The sequence below is a fragment of the Hydractinia symbiolongicarpus genome, chromosome 2 (genome assembly GCF_029227915.1).
Source record: "Hydractinia symbiolongicarpus strain clone_291-10 chromosome 2, HSymV2.1, whole genome shotgun sequence".
NCBI classification, from domain to species: Eukaryota; Metazoa; Cnidaria; class Hydrozoa; order Anthoathecata; family Hydractiniidae; genus Hydractinia; species Hydractinia symbiolongicarpus.
The window spans coordinates 29095509-29112130 of NC_079876.1; the positions used below are offsets into that span (position 1 = coordinate 29095509).

Sequence of the window (16622 nt, forward strand, 5' to 3'; positions counted from 1 at the left end):
TATTTTCTATTTATTTTTGAAGACTATACATGTCAAACCATCATATATATGTCTTTCTGTAAAAAAAATACAGTCTAATCTTTTTTTTAGGTTTCATTAAAGAAAATGTTTTTAGATCATTACGATCATCTCAGATTTTAATTGAGTAGCAAAATAGAAAAATCACTGAACAACGATTTCTTATTAATCTGATTGGTTTATTTTCTTTTTCTTGAGCAATTCTTTAGTACATACTACATTAGTAGATTATTAGAATTAGAAATAAAAAAATATAAACAATAAGATCAAAAATAAAGTCTTATTTAACATTTTTACTATTTACATATTATATAAAAAAACCATAATTAAATTATTTATATGTCAAATTTTAATAAGCGTAACACTGGTAAAACAAGAAGGCTAAAAATTCAAGAGAAATTGAGCATATGCTGTTCCCAGGGTCATGATTTAATTTTCAGAAAGAGAAACATAGTATATAATTTATAAAAAAAATAAGCGTATTACAACATATTTTCTGTGTGGGATTTTAATTAGGATTGTTCTTTATACAGAACTATATATCAACATTAAGAAAAATGTGTGACGTCCTGCAGTATAAGTTATAAAATGACTAATAACCATAAACAAATGGTACTTTAACATAAAATCCTTCTAATTCAGTTTTAATCTTGACATATTCACAAAGCAGTCGTTTTCTCATCTTTGTCACCAATTTCTTGAGTACGTGAAGTTTTTTACTATTTTGTATTTGCATTTATGGATTTCTTCAAGACATTTATCTATAAAACTTCTTGGATAATTTTCTGCTTTCAAGATTTGCAAGTTTTGCTTTGATGTTATGAAAGCAGTGTAAAAGCAAATTTCCATAGAGGACAAGTGTTGCTTTAATGTAATGAAAGTAGCATAAAAGCAAATTCCCATCTTTAAATCCCAACTTCTGTAACCACTTTCCATATGTTCTACACACAAATGAGCATGTTCAACATCATCTAAATCAACAAATGTTCTGCCAACAATACACATAAAAAATAAATCAGCGTCATCTACACTATATTTTGAATATATGTATTCGAAACACTGTTTGTTTAGAAGAGGAGCCTCTTCTCCCCTATTGACAAAGAATAGCTGTTTTATAACAGGCATTACTCAATGATATTGATGGAAACTTAACATCTGGTAAAGAATCAAATAATGTAATAGCTTCTACAATTTTGTTGATTAAAATCTCTACATGCATATAATGCCAACATATTTGCTCTACTCTGATTTCAGCAAGTTCATTTGAATAAACAGTGGAAAATTTATTTATAAACTGTAACGATTTTAAATCATCTATTCCCATTAAAGGAAATCAAAAGAAAATGCGTATTTAAATAACTTTTTGAACTCGTCTGAGAACACCCAAAAGCTCCAAGGCACACATAACTAGCAAGAGTTTTACAGGTTGATAAAGCAGTAAAATTCTTGTAAAAAATAGGTTCAAATAATTCAAGAATAAGTTTTTTTTATGTGCCCGAACCAAAGATTTTGAAGATCATTACCTATCAGGACCTGTGCCTCAGCTATGCGACATAATAATTTTGATAACTTTAAAGTATATGCCAATTGACTTAGAAGATAAATTGGATTTTTCTTCTTCATATAATTTAGTGATCTTCTGCACTAATCTATGAATGGTGACAATTTTAGAAGTATTTATTTGTATCAACGAGTATTCACATAATACTTCTACTGCTGCATTTAACATAGGTTCATCAATACCATCTAAATACAAAAAGGTTTTGGTGTTGATAAAACTACCATCCATTAATGCCATCATATTTAAAATATCAATAGCAAGCAGGTTATCATGTTCTTTTAGATTTTTAAATGCCATATTCCAAACAGACAATAATGTTTTATCATATTCAATTTCTGCTTTATCTAGACGAACCATTAACAATTCTCTTCGATTTTCTTTTAAATATTGGATATAATCTGGTATGCGCATTGAGTGCTTCAGAATGTAACGTCTTGCTTGTTGCAAAACTAGTGGTAATTATTGCAATTCATGCACTAACATTCCAACTTATCAGGATTACATGTTGGCAAGCAGTCAGAGAGAAAAGCAACAGCTTTATCAGGTTCTAACACATTCATTGGGATATGTTTTATGTGCACACCATCCCATTCACTATATAGACTTGTGATTATCACGCAGGGTATGTTCTTCATATTCTTTAAGTTCTTCATGAAATCTCTAATTGACTTATTATCAACTACATGTACAAACATACATTTATAATCTCTAACTTGTAAAAAATAAGTTGAGTTAATACATCAACCTCAGGCACATGTGTTTTTATATCCAAGTATGATGCTAATCTTATCAATGATGTTTTCAAATCATCGCATTCAAGCCAAATCACATTTTCATATTCCTTCTTACACATGCTAATATATTTTGCCACCACTTCTGTTTTTCCTATACCACCCAATCCTGACAATGCTACAGCCATAAAATCTTTCTTAGCAGATCTGCTTTTGAAAATATTGATGAATTTTGTCTAATACGACAACGGGGCCAAAAAGTTTGATACATTTTCACAAAGATTCCATTGCATATCTTTTGACAACAAATCTGTAAAAACAGGCATTGTGTGGATTAAACAAAACAAAACTAAGAATTTGTATTAGTAGGACTGACCAAATGCTTATAAAAACACTAGAAAAGATACTTGTTTTTACAGAAAAATGTGCTAAATATCTGTCTTCATTGATTATTTATATATATAGAAATATTAATTTATACTTTAATATTAACTTATACTTATACTTATGGGTTTTTTATGTTTTAATTTTAGATGCACTTTTTACCTTTTCCTGCTGGACCTTTTAGGGGCTCTTCAATGCTGGGGGAGGGACCCCCTGTGTAATTTCTACCATTGTTGTCCAGGTATTAATGAACAATTTAATGTAAAAAAATGTATGTTAATGTATAATGTTTTTACATGTTTTCAAAAGCTTTATGAGACTTCTTAGTTTATATTGGTCTATTATTTTGTTAAAGTCTTCAATTTTTTTTCACCAAATTGTTTAGCACGAATAGGGTTAAGCCTAGGATTTTTTTTAGACAAAACAGCAAAGTGACTTTCCAACATCTTAAGGTCACTTTACCTTGAAATCCATTTGAAAAAGTAAACTCGAGATATATACGTATCTTATATTATCAGTGAATAGGTCATACTACGGTGAGGTCATACTATGGGTCTGATTAACAGGTCATACTACAGTGTCTGTTTACCTAGGTTTAATATGACATGTTTTATATGTTTGCATTGTAAATTGGCTTACCGTAATTCCTTTTTTTAGCCCCCTCCCTTTATTTAGCCCCCCTTCTAATGGGCCCTCTTCAGCGACTCACAAAGTTATTTAGCCCCCTCCCTTTATTTCACCCCTCCCACCCCCTCCTCCCCCCCCTCCAACAAAAAAATAAATAAAAAAAAGGAAAAGTAGTCAAAGAAATTCGATATTATTCGTTGATCTAACGTCATTTACAACGATATATCCATATGCTGCAGCTTTAATTTTTTTCTCCCCAAGTTTGGTTTGCAAAATATCTAAGGTTCTTTTGCAGTGCATTGAAGACAAGTAGAATTTCTTCTGTTAAATGAAGATGATGATGAAACAGATGAAGTTAACATTATGTATTAATTTATAAAATAGATATTGTGTTTAAAATTCTATTAATTATTTAGCCCCCTCCTTTTATTTATAGGCCCCCTCTTTCTATTAATCCTCCATCTAATGTTAACCTACTGTTCGTGTTTAGACAGTATAACTAATTACAATAGTGTTGGATGGGGTTTTTGTTCTGTTTGGTGCAGAGCTAATACCTTGGTACAACGTTGCGTTGCTGTTGTGTTGCTGTTGTGTTTAATGATTGTTGTGTTAAACCCAAGTCAGAGCTACAACGATTATCAGGTTAGTCACATATTTCGCCTTTTAACACTGGTAGCGGAGGGTGTACTAACCTTTTAAAGATGGCACACTACAAAGCCCCACCGACACTTGGTGATAACACTATGTGTTATGAGAACTGGAAAAAAGAAGTACAGATATGGCAATTATTTACCTTGTTGGCGAAGAAGAAGCAGGCACTTGCTATTTTTTTGACTTTGACTGGTCAAGCACGAGAAGTAATTTTAGAGATGGAACTTGAAGTGTTAAGTTCTGATGATGGTGTTAAGGAACTCGTGAAGAAGTTAGACTCCTTGTATCTTAAGGACTCGCACCATTCAGCTTATGAGCCATATGAAAAGTTTGAAAAATTTTGTAGACCTTCATCAATGACAATGAATGATTATATTATTGAGTTTGAAAGACTATACAACAAGCTCAAGAATTACGATATGGAATTACCTGAAGGAGTTTTAGCTTATCGTTTCATTAACAGTTCAAATATTTCGGAAAGTCATAAGCAACTTATTAGAGCAACTTTAACGGAACTAAAATACACCAAAGCCAAAGAGCAGCTATAAAAGATTTTTAGTGATCCTTCAAATTTTATGACTGGTCAAGGTAGTGATGATATCAAAATCGAGAAGACTGAAGACATTTATTATGGAGCTACGTACAGACAAAATAAAACTCAAAGTCGATCTAGAGACAACAGAAGAACATATACCCGAAGATTTGCAGATGGGAATAGAAGATTGAACCCATTAGATAGAAATGGTGAGCCTAGTAGATGTGCTATCTGTGGATCAGTTTTTCACTGGGCAAAGTCATGCTCAGATACACGTCAGGGACAGGAAAACAAAATAAAACAAGCACCAGATGAAGTTCAGGTAACCCTTATTGAAGAATGCATGACAAATCTTGTTGGAGAAACTTTAAGCATGGTGATACTTGACTCTGGGTGTACCAAAACAGTTTGTGGCGAAGATTGGTTGCAATGTTATCTAAACAGATTGAATGATGGAGAGTTAAAGTCTGTGATTGAAAGAAAAAGTGCAACAATATTCAAGTTTGGAAGTGGTAAACATGTGACATCTGTTAAAAATGTCACCTTACCTACAATAATTGCTGGGCGAAGCGTGATGTTATCCACAGATGTGGTGCAAATACCATTACCCTTATTGCTAAGCAAGGAAGCTATGAAAAAGGCAAACACTAGAATAGACTTTGCCAGCGATAAAATAATTATCTTCAACACAGATATACCAGTTTCTTTCAGTTCCTGTGGTCATTACTGTATTCCAATAGGAAGAGTTGGAAAGTTCAAAGAAGGAGACATTAAAGAAGAAGCACTTGCTATATGTAATTTTTTACAACAGAAAACACCACTGCAAAAGAAGGCTGCTGCAGTCAAACTTCATCGACAGTTCAGTCATCCTAATAGTTCAAGACTAAAACAGTTGCTGATAGATGCAAATATTAATGATGTTGAGATCTTAAATCATCTTGATGAGCTTGAGCATTCCTGCCAAATTTGTTTGAAATTCAAAAAGCCAAAGCCAACCCCGATTGTAGGTTTTCCAATGGCAAGACGATTCAATGAAACAGTAGCATTAGATCTGAAAGAATGGTCAGATTCGCCAAAGGTTTGGTTCTTGCATTTAGTTGACCATTTTACTCGCTACAGTACTTCGTGCGTCATCAAAACAAAAAGGAAAGAAGAAATAATCAAACGAATCTTTCAAATATGGATTTCCATATTTGGTTCTGCTGAAAAATTTCTTATTGATAACGACGGAGAATTTGCAAATGAGGATTTTGTATCGATGTGTGAAAATGCCAACATCAGAATATGCACAACAGCTGCAGAAAGCGCTTGGAGCAATGGTTTGGTGGAAAGACATAATGCTATTCTTGGTTATAATGTTAGCAAGATGATGGAGGATAAAGTTACAGTCGATTTGGACATGGCAGTAGCCTGGGCAGTGAGCGCCAAAAATTCCCTGAAAAATGTCAATGGCTACAGTCCGAACCAACTTGTTTTTGGATTCAACCCAAATCTTCCGAACTGCGATAATGCGAAGTTACCAGCTTTAGAAGGAAAGACTTCCAGTGAGATTGTTGCAACAAATCTAAATGCTATGAACGCTGCACGAAAGGCATTCATACAAAGTGAATCAGCGGAAAAGGTTAGAAGAGCATTAAGGCATCAAACAAGAACGTCAGGTGATGATAGATTTGAAACTGGGGACAAGGTATTTTACAAAAGAAACACAAGAAATGCTTGGAAAGGCCCAGGTAGTGTCATAGGACAGGATGGCAAACAGGTTTTAATAAAACATGGCAGTTCGTATGTCAGTGTGCACCCTTGTCGTATCCAAAGAGACACAAGCTTTTCTCTGATTGATGCTACTCCCATAGAAAGTTGCAGAAATAAACCAATAACATCTTTAACCGACACCGATAATCCTGTGAATGAAGAAGTAGTAGGTGATGGAGATAGTGATGACAGTGCTGAAAATTCTGATATTGATTTGCAGAACTTCCAAAGTGATGAACCAGAAAGAAGGGATGCCATTAGAAAGGAGGGACAAGTTGCATCAGATGAAATTAATGATATAAATAATCTAACCAATAGCATAAGTCGACTTTCCTTAGATGTAACAAACAGTGACACACAAGACCAAAAGTGGTTTGATGGTTCTGTTTAACCCAAAGCTAAGTCATTTGTAAAGTGTAAGTTCAAGGACTGTGATACAGTTAAAGATGTTGAAATTATATCAAAAGGTGGTAAAGCAACTGGAAAATATAAATCCTATTTGAATATACGAGATGTAGATAGTAATTCATTGTCATGTGTTGATTGGGAGGAAACTGAAAGTTGGCAGCCAATAAACACAGAAGAGGCACTTCTTTCGCAAGTAAAATTTGCAGATTCAGACGTCTTGAATGCTAAAATTGACGAATTGGAAAAATGGAAAAAGAACAAGGTTTATGAAAATGTTGAAAACCATGGACAAAAGGCATTGTCTGTGAGATGGGTCGTGACTGAGAAAATACTGAATGGGAAGAAAAAGATGAAAGCCAGATTAGTTGCATTGGGCTTTGAGGAGATAGATAATGACATTTTAAAAGACTCCCCAACTTGCTCGAAGGAAAGCTTGCATTTGATACTCACCCTCATTGCTTACAATAATTGGAGGTGCAGTTCTATTGATATCAAATCTGCATTTTTACAAGGAAAGAAAATTGAAAGAACTGTTTACCTAAAACCTCCAAAAGAAGCTAATAATGGAAATTCTTTGTGGAAGCTTAAGAAATGCATTTATGGTTTGGTGGATGCTTCTCGCTGTTGGTATTTGCGTGTAAAAGAAGAGCTCATAAATCTTAATGTCTTGGTGAGCAAGAGTGATCCTGCAATATTTTACTGGCATCATGGTCAACAATTATCAGGAGTAATGGCCACACATGTTGATGATTTTTGTTGGGGCGGGAATGAGGATTTCATCGACAATGTTATAGAACCTTTACGGAGAGTGTTTCTTGTTGGATCTGAATGTTCAACTGTATTTCGTTATCTTGGATTAAGCTTGAACCAGCACAGTGATTTTACCATTCAAATCAACCAAAATGCATATGTTGAGGAAATTGAACCTATTGAAATAGAAAAAAAAAGAAAGGGGAAGAAGAATTATCCACTGAATGAAAATGAGATCAGGGAATTCAGAGCTTTAATAGGACGGCTGTGCTGGTTAAATGGACAGACCAGACCCGATATCATGTTTGAAGTCTGTTAATTAGGAGCATCAATAAAGGAAGCCACAATAGATGATTTATTGAAAGGCAACAAAGTTCTGGGAAAAGCCAAAAACAAAAATGTTATTTTACAGTTTAAAGGTACTATGAAAAATTTGACTCTTGAAATCTACAATGACGCATCCGTTGCAAACCTTAGAAACGGAGGATCTCAAGGCAGATATATAATATTTCTGAAAGACGACTGTGGAAATCTATCACCCATTATGTGGCAGTCAAAGCGCCTGCAAAGAGTAGTAAAGAGTACAATGGCTGCAGAAACTCTGATTCAAGTTGAAGCTGCAGAAGCAGCATTCTGGTTATCAAATTTACTGACTGAAGTATGTGGTCGTAATGTTTCAAATTCCATTATATGTTACACAGACAGTGGACAACTATTTGAAGCAGTTCATTCGATCAAATCTGTTGTGGATAAGCGACTACGGATAGATTTGTCTATACTTAAAGAAATGATTGACAGAGGAGAAATAACAGATGTAAAGTGGGTTGATAGCAAGAAACAAATTGCAAATTGCCTGACGAAAAGAGGAGCATCTGCTTAGGGACTATTGAGAACCCTTCAGCGTGGTGGGCTCCATTAATCTTAAGTTGGTGATGTGTAAATAGTGTACATAAAGATTGAAGAAAAGTGGGAAGATTGTTAACCTACTGTTCGTGTTTAGACAATTACAATAGTGTTAGATGGGGTTTTTGTTCTGTTTGGTGCAGAGCTGATACCTTGGTACAACGTTGCGTTGCTGTTGTGTTGCTGTTGTGTTTAATGATTGTTGTGTTAAACCCAAGTCGGAGCTACAACGATTATCAGGTTAGTCACATATTTCGCCTTTTAACATCTAAAACCTCCTAAATTTAATAAGCTGCCCCCTGGGAGCTAAAAAGAAGAATTACGGTATTTCTTTTTTTTGTTAACAATATTACGCTAATGTCATCAAATGAATTTTTTTTAAATATAGAAAATCTTTACTATACTGCAATGGTGTGAGAAATTGAAATAAAGAAATAGAAATGCGTGAGGCCATTAATCAACATGCAAAATAAAATTGTAGCACTTATTTATTTATAACCATATAAACATAAAGAATTTATCAAAACAATTTTCAGACAAGGAATAAAAAATTTGTTTTTTTCTCCTGTTATTTGAATTATTGTTTAGTGGTTGTGTCAAAATAGCTTTAAAATCATAATGTAAACTTTCTCTTTTCTTTTTACGATACCTTTTTAATCATTTAATTAACCCATACTTATTTATTACCCTTAATTTTTTATTTTTAAGTTATACAATAATACAAAAGTAAATTTTTTTACAGATTCTAAAAGTGATCAAAAATTAAACTCTAGAACAGGTAATCAAAGTTTTAAAACATTCTGCTTTTTATTTTTAAACCAAAAATAAAAGAAGAGAACCATGATTACATTGCCAACAAAATTTATTTCATTACGTAGGAGGCTGAAATAAAAATAAAAATTAGCAACAAATAAAGATTGTTCAACACCATGCATATCATTATCCGATCTTCATAATCATTATTAAAACAAAATTAATTTGTGCATAATGACTAATGTTAAGTAGAATATTTATAAACACATAATATGACCATTTTAATACGAAAAGGGACAAGGTTCTTCTGTATCTCTGAACATGCTTAACATAAGAAACCCATTTTGTTTTGTTTTTAAAAGGGAAACATACCTTCCTGTGGCTTTAGGTCTTTTATTTTTGTTGTCAAATGTTTAATATCAATATCATGTTTTTCTATCATTTCCATGTTCTCTTCCACCTGATTATAGAGGTTTGTATATTGGCATATTATTTCCGTGATAGCGGTATTGATATCAGTAAAGTTATCCACATATTTTTCTAGTGTCAACACACGATCCAATAAAATTTTAACATCAGATGCAATACTTTCATGCAATTCTAATAAATTCTTTTGTCCCTCTTCTAAGTATGATGTCGCAAATTTGAATAAGTTAGCTTGTGTGGATCTAATGGTTCAGTTTTCAAATCAAGCATATTTCCACTTCTGCAACCCAACCTAGTTCAGTCCATTTTGTTTAGAATTAATTATTATCCATCAACATAGGATTTCCATAGTGATACAAGAAGTGTCGCATGCAACGAGCTCTTAGTGAATTGGCACTTAATCCTTGAACAGACAAAGGTGGGTTACTATCATCCAATCCAAAAACAGGAGCAAGTAAATCTGTGCAATGTTTTAACAGAATCACCATTAAAGGAATTTCAAATTCTTTTGAATCAGTTCGTTTTGTGGCTGGGTATAATAAATTCCACTGTGCTGATGTGATGCGATTTTTGGTTTTCAATTTAGTCAACTGTGGTTGAAACCTTTTTAGTTCTCGAAATAAACCAACAGGATCTTCTGGTAGTCCATGATAAAAAGGATTATTAAATGTATTATGAAGAATATTTCGAACACCTTTCTTATGATAGCATTCTGAACCCAAACACAATCTCATCCGGTGGTTTATTTTTGTGACTGGAGAAGATTGAGAAATAGCTGATGCAACTGCAGCACTGGCCATTGTTTGTTATAAAACTAAATTAGAAAAAAGATAATCATATATCTACACACACAAATTTTCATGAGTATATACTATAATTTTGAATTTAAATTTACAGATTGTAGCACAACCCGCAAACTTAATTTCCGTTAATACTTCCTCTTAAGATAGACAAATTGCAATATGATCATAAGAAATAAAAACATAAATAAATAAATTAAAATTAGAATAGAAATAATTGATATTACCATAAAATCTGTGTAAATAAATTACATCAAGATCAACACATTTTCCATGACACTTTCTTTTGGGAACATTCTAAATGTAAGCAAATGTATATATGGTATTTTGTTTTACGTTTATTAACTTAAAGTATAAGTATTTCACAAATTTCAAAACTGAATAACTGCAAGCTAACTGGACTAGACTTAAATGTAACTTTTATAAACTTAAAAAATAAAATTTAAAGATAACCATAAACTTCTTTCCCTAAAATATTCCCACAAATTTTGGTTGGCAATAAAATGATTAACTCTATGGGTGCAATAATAAAAAACAAAAAAGCAGTATATATCTTTTGTTTGTTTTTTTTATTTAATTTTAACTCTTCATCCCTTACAGTAAAGTATATAAATGAAACACTACATTTTTAAAAAGCACATCACAACTGCTATTAAAAATGGAAGCAAATTGTTGATAAAAATTTAGCACAATATCTCCTTGCTATTTGATATAAAGGATTTTGTTGGGAAAAAATGTGTAAATAAATATTAATGCTCCGCCCCGAGAAAACAGTGTTTATTTACATAAGGTTTTGTATTTCCTTTGATTTGATTTAACCACGAGGTTATAAACTGTTTTTAATGATGTATATAGTTGAAGCGCATTATTGAATTAATGGATAAATGCTTCATGCATTCCTATACGAGTCAACTAAAAAATTTCTTCTTTTCGGTTATTTTGGTTTCTTTTTTGCGTGTGTGATTTTGGAAATTCTTATCAGCAAATTGGAGACAGCTAATAATTACTGTTGAGAGCTTAAAGATTTTGAAAACACTAAGGCAATTCCGTCAGCAAATGTCAAGTGCCGACATGGACAAGATGACACTTTACCTCTTGGTAGACCAACCATATATATATCTTGGGGACAGAAAATACCAATGTCATCGGGGCAAAGATAAAAATGTTGCAAAAAAGAAAAGCATCACTCAGACAGGGAAAATAGACTTACTTCTTAATGACTACCCTGAGATGTGTAAAACAAAAAAGCTCATACAAGCAACCAAAAAAAAGGATTGTCCTGTAGAGTTCCTTGTGAAAATTTTTTTTAACTTTCCAGAGTGCACAATAAGCAAAAATACTTCATTGCAAAGAAAAGCAACCTTTAAAAAGATTAAGAAGGCGTTTGAATATATATGTAATTCAACATCTATATACAAAATGTTTTAGCAAGTTAAAGTACATCACCAAATTTCCAAAAGGTACTTGTGTCTTCGTGTTTTTCTTGTTTTTGGTTGTTGTCGTGTGTCGCAACAATGTATTGAATATTTTTTTTCTTATAGACAGCCATCATTATCACAATATGGGTGAATCAGCTGGTCTTGCAGAGCCTCTTGACTATAGTCGTAAAATTCTTAAAACAGGCCATCAGATAAGGATGCAGAAAGATAAAGGATTTGCAACGGTCCAGCAGTTCGTGCATTTTCCCACCGTGCTGGTTGAAAACTTGTTGTGAAAAAAAACAACGACCGATTAGAAATTTTTTCTACCTTAGGTGTATTCTCAAATTACTTTTATTTGATGTGCTACTGCAATTTCTCATTTTATTAAACAAAATGAATGTGATTTTTGAAATCCTTACCTGAAACTTGATTAAATGTGAAATCTTCAGATTCGTACAGCAAATAAACACGTTTTTTCATATTATAGAAGAACTACAGTGAGCGGGATTCGATCCGCGGTCCCCAGAACTGGGAACGTTTTTTCAGTTTTGTACTAATTGACTTCTGCTTAAAAGGCTTGTTAATACAAGTTGAAATTTAAAAAAACTTTAATCATAACATTAATATCACCAGCATTCCTTCAAAATTAATTTCAAAACTTCTCAGTACTTGCGGAAGATTCTATAATTTTAAACTTACTCTGATGGAGGGTTTATTAATTGAGCGTGGACCGTTCTATTTTTAATAACAGGGTAAAGTCTATGCCTTTAGAATTATTGTAATAGTTCTATTTTCTTCGTATTATATTTAGTATCTCTAACATGTAAAAAATTTAGAATTAGAGTGTGAACATGCCCAACCCTGGGTATTGACGAAAACAAAATGTACTCTATTTCATAAATCTTTTAAAATTGACGACATACCTCACAAATTACCAAATTTTACTGTAAATAACATAAGTATTAAAAGACAATCATCCATGAATTTTTAGATTGTTTGTCAGATAAAAATCTAACACGGAAACAACATAATACAAAAGGAAAATCTCTTTAAACTAGTTTCTTGTTTTTTGATTGGAGGATTCGAAGTATCGTATGTAGAGAAAGGATGTTGCGTGGGTAAAGGGATGACCTAAGAAACAAGGGCTTCATCATACGCACAGGTCTTGTTTCTTATACCGCCTTCTGCTCGGGTAGTGAAATTGATCCGTGATAGACTCAAAACAACCCAACAATAGAGCGAAATAGATATATTTATAAACATATACTTATTGAAGTATATTTATTTATTTATTTATTTATTTATAGCACTCCAGCACGAATTAAAATAACACGATCAATTAATAATAAATTTGTGGGTTAACGGTCAGATCAACGATGGAGAGAATAACAACATGGCATGGATTCACGATATTTAATGTTGCTCAAAATAACTTTTAAATCACCATGGTAACTCACGGTGAAGAACCACAATTGAAGGGGTCGCGGTTTTACACAACTAAATGGTTAAAAAAATGAAAATATTCAAATCAAAAGCTTTCCCAGGCACATATTTTGTTACTTTGTACGAAGGAGGTTTATCACCGTTGTTTAAATAAAAGAAAAAATAATCGCGACAACAAATACATAATGGTATCGTTACCATGCGGCACGACGTGGTATCCAAGCATCACATATTCAAAGACGGAAATATATAATCCTGGGTATCCTCATAATTATGGTGCTAATTTAAACTGCACATATACAATCCAGCAAAACATACTGTATCATCATGTATCGTATGTTTTACAAGTTTACTTTCTGTCCATGCATGTTCCTGCTGGTAGCATGCCAGATTGTGAGGAGGATTATTTGGAAATTTTAATCGGAGAAGGGTATGTTATTGTTTTTATGTTTTATTACTGTTATATTTCACCTCTAATTTGTATTAAAAATTCTATAGCCACCTTATTTTGTTGATTTTGCGGTTGTCTCTTTTGTTTTTGTTTTCGTTACTTTTTGCTGTTGTTGTTTTTGTTTTCGTTGTTGTCGCAGTCGCAGTCGTTGTCGTTTTTGTTTTCGTTGTTGTCGCAGTCGCAGTCGTTGTCGTTTTTGTTTTCGTTGTTGTCGCAGTCGCAGTCGTTGTCGTTTTTGTTTTCATTGTTATCGCAGTTGTGGTCGTTGTTTTTCATTTTTTATTCTGTTGTTGTTTTTGCTGTTGTTTAACTACGCCATTGCTGTTTTAGGGCGAGTCGAAGGAATCTGGGAAAGTTCTGTGGTGACGAAACACCATATACAATCTTTTCGCATAAAGAACATGTGAATATAAATCTAAAGTCAAGTTCCAATGGGCAGGGAGGATCATTCGTTATTCAAGCTGCGGTGAAAAAATATGCATCGCAGGAATGTGCTAATGGGTAAGTACAACATTGTGTCAAAATTTTAGCCCCAACCTTTTTTAAAACTTAAGAAATTTCCAGATAACGCAGAACAAAGAAAGAAAATATTTTATTTTGCATTTAAATAATTCTGGATTTTCTAGTGACCTGGTTTTGTTTTTTGTATTTCGTTTTCAAACTTCCTTCTTGAAAATGATAATAAAGACAATCCTATTTGTGTTTTTGGTGTTACACAAATTATCCTTTACAATACAACATAAGAGATGAAGACAAAATATATAGCCAGTATATACTCTTACATATTTCATTCTTAGAAACCTTAATTCAACTTCATACTTGAAGAGTGGGATTGTAACCTCTCCCAACTATCCCAATGGATATATCGAAGACCAGTACTGTGTTTCACAAATCTACGTTGGGGATGGAAATATCGTAAGGATAAGTGTCATTGACGTAAACCTTTTTCACGTATCCTCAGCATCATGCGAGTTAGAAGACTACATGGAACTTCGAGGTAATTTAATGTCTTCTTCTTCTTCTTCTTCTTCTTCTTCTTCTTCTTCTTCTTCTTCTTCTTCTTCTTCTTCTTCTTCTTCTTCTTCTTCTTCTTCTTCTTCTTCTTCTTCTTCTTCTTCTTCTTCTTCTTCTTCTTCTTCTTCTTCTTCTTCTTCTTCTTCTTCTTCTTCTTCTTCTTCTTCTTCTTCTTCTTCTTCTTCTTCTTCTTCTTCTTCTTCTTCTTCTTCTTCTTCTTCTTCTTCTTCTTCTTCTTCTTCTTCTTCTTCTTCTTCTTCTTCTTCTTCTTCTTCTTCTTCTTCTTCTTCTTCTTCTTCTTCTTCTTCTTCTTCTTCTTCTTCTTCTTCTTCTTCTTCTTCTTCTTCTTCTTCTTCTTCTTCTTCTTCTTCTTCTTCTTCTTCTTCTTCTTCTTCTTCTTCTTCTTCTTCTTCTTCTTCTTCTTTGCATAATAACTTTTATTTGATTGTAGGATCAAACAATCCCAATTCACTATCAAGTTCTTCTTTATTGGACGGCCTTAACAGAACATGTGGCTCATTATCTAACGTGGTCACACTGACAAGCAGTTACAACTTTGTTTACATTGTATTTCGTTCTTACCATGGGAGTCAAGGTCGAAGAGGTTTTTACCTTGGTTACACTGTCTACAGTAAGTTCATTATTACATAATGACAACTTTTGTAACAGAATATTAGTCTTTAAAGGGAAATTTTTTTTTAGTTTTAAACCCCCATGCACATCAATGTTTTCATGAAAACGACAAAGTGTTTTCTTAATAATAAAAGGCGCAGCAAATTTATTTCACAATGCTGGCAGATACCAATTACATTTGTTTTTTCTTAAGGTGATCCTGTTACAATGCCATCAGGTATGACCAACAAACTCATCTACTTCATCACTGCATCAATTTTCATTATCGTTCTCATAACTATTGTTTTTATTATCACAATGAAGAAGAAAAAAGTTAAAAAGATTGATAATCAAGACATAACTGGAGAAAAATCAACAAAGAAATGTCAACCTATGCATCTACCAATAACACAACAAAAACAACAACTGCATCCTTCACAATACCTTCGTAAAACGCAGCATGTTCAACTCCCTCCACCAAAGGACCATACTTCTAAGATAACCATCCCGTCTCAATCTGAACTTCTTTTAAAGAACCCCCTTTCTCCTTCCGTGGATCGACAAATGACACCGGTAGAAGTATGTACCACCTCTTTTTAGCGTACCATTAAAAACTGTATAATAATTGCGAGAAAATAAAACCTATTTTAAAAGTCTAGCGATTTGGAAACAAGACTGGTTGCTTCTTTAAACATCGCTTATGACCAGGTTAAACAATTTTGCTGGTATGTTTTGCTGGAAGTTGTTTATAAGTAAACCTGGTTAAAAATCAGTGAATTTGCCTTATGGTTAAAGATCAGATTTTATCGTGACAAGATTGTGTTGAGAAGGACAACAATTTGGAAAAAAGAGAATGAAAAAGTTATTCGCTCATCATCGGCAACAACTTTTCTTTCTTTTTATAACAGATTTTATAAACTAATGAATTACAGAATTAAACACGCAGTACACTAATAATCCATATATCCAATTGGTTAATAAAATATAATTCTACCAATAAGATGTTCTTTTTGAGCTTAGGCTTGTCTATTGAGATAAGATGGCTCTCTTTAAACTCTAAAATAATAATCATTTATGGCCGAACCTACGATGGAAAAATTGCAAATAGAGGGAACATGGTAACATTCTAAAAACCACCCGGAATATACCTCTTCTTTGACGAGATCGAACCTGTTGAGAAAGAAATTCGCAAAATGTTCGCAAATCCTAAAATGGTGATGCTGTTTAGACGTACCATAATATATCCAATTACATTGACCGCATCTAAAATTTATAAGCTATGAATGAGCGCAATTCTTTAAGACTACACCTTTCCCGAATTTCATAAATTATAATAATTATGACGTCATCCACAATTTTATAATGGTTTTATGCTCTTCAAA

At 32.9% G+C, this 16622-nt stretch overlaps 3 protein-coding genes across 3 annotated transcripts; 2 read left to right on the forward strand and 1 right to left on the reverse strand.

Moving 5' to 3' along the window:
* Positions 1–130: 130 nt before the first annotated feature.
* LOC130630555 (uncharacterized) lies at positions 131–10520 on the reverse strand. Its single transcript, XM_057444089.1, has 2 exons — positions 9446–10520; positions 131–2620 (listed from the first exon to the last, which is right to left on the reverse strand). Exon 1 carries the CDS (start codon positions 10297–10299, stop codon positions 9817–9819), a length of 483 nt encoding a protein of 160 aa, XP_057300072.1. The 5' UTR covers positions 10300–10520; the 3' UTR covers positions 131–2620; positions 9446–9816.
* Positions 4548–7736, forward strand: LOC130630087 (uncharacterized). Its single transcript, XM_057443485.1, has 2 exons — positions 4548–6639; positions 6700–7736. Exons 1-2 carry the CDS (start codon positions 4548–4550, stop codon positions 7734–7736), a joined length of 3129 nt encoding a protein of 1042 aa, XP_057299468.1.
* Positions 10521–13069: 2549 nt separating the features above from the next.
* On the forward strand, positions 13070–16344 carry LOC130630552 (cubilin-like). The gene is made up of 5 exons (XM_057444087.1): positions 13070–13593; positions 13945–14115; positions 14412–14611; positions 15080–15259; positions 15455–16344. The coding sequence occupies exons 1-5, from the start codon at positions 13349–13351 to the stop codon at positions 15838–15840; spliced, it is 1182 nt and encodes a 393-aa protein (XP_057300070.1). The 5' UTR covers positions 13070–13348; the 3' UTR covers positions 15841–16344.
* Positions 16345–16622: the final 278 nt, after the last annotated feature.

Excerpts from the sequence above, each read along its gene's own strand:
- LOC130630087 (XM_057443485.1), top strand. The coding sequence starts at position 4,548 with ATGACTGGTCAAGGTAGTGATGATATCAAAATCGAGAAGACTGAAGAC. Across the intron at positions 6,640-6,699 it reads AGACCAAAAGTGGTTTGATG|TTAAAGATGTTGAAATTATA; the intron begins GTTCTGTTTAAC and ends ACTGTGATACAG.
- LOC130630555 (XM_057444089.1), bottom strand. The coding sequence starts at position 10,299 with ATGGCCAGTGCTGCAGTTGCATCAGCTATTTCTCAATCTTCTCCAGTC.
- LOC130630552 (XM_057444087.1), top strand. The coding sequence starts at position 13,349 with ATGGTATCGTTACCATGCGGCACGACGTGGTATCCAAGCATCACATAT. Across the intron at positions 13,594-13,944 it reads GAAATTTTAATCGGAGAAGG|GGCGAGTCGAAGGAATCTGG; the intron begins GTATGTTATTGT and ends TTGCTGTTTTAG. Across the intron at positions 14,612-15,079 it reads AGACTACATGGAACTTCGAG|GATCAAACAATCCCAATTCA; the intron begins GTAATTTAATGT and ends ATTTGATTGTAG.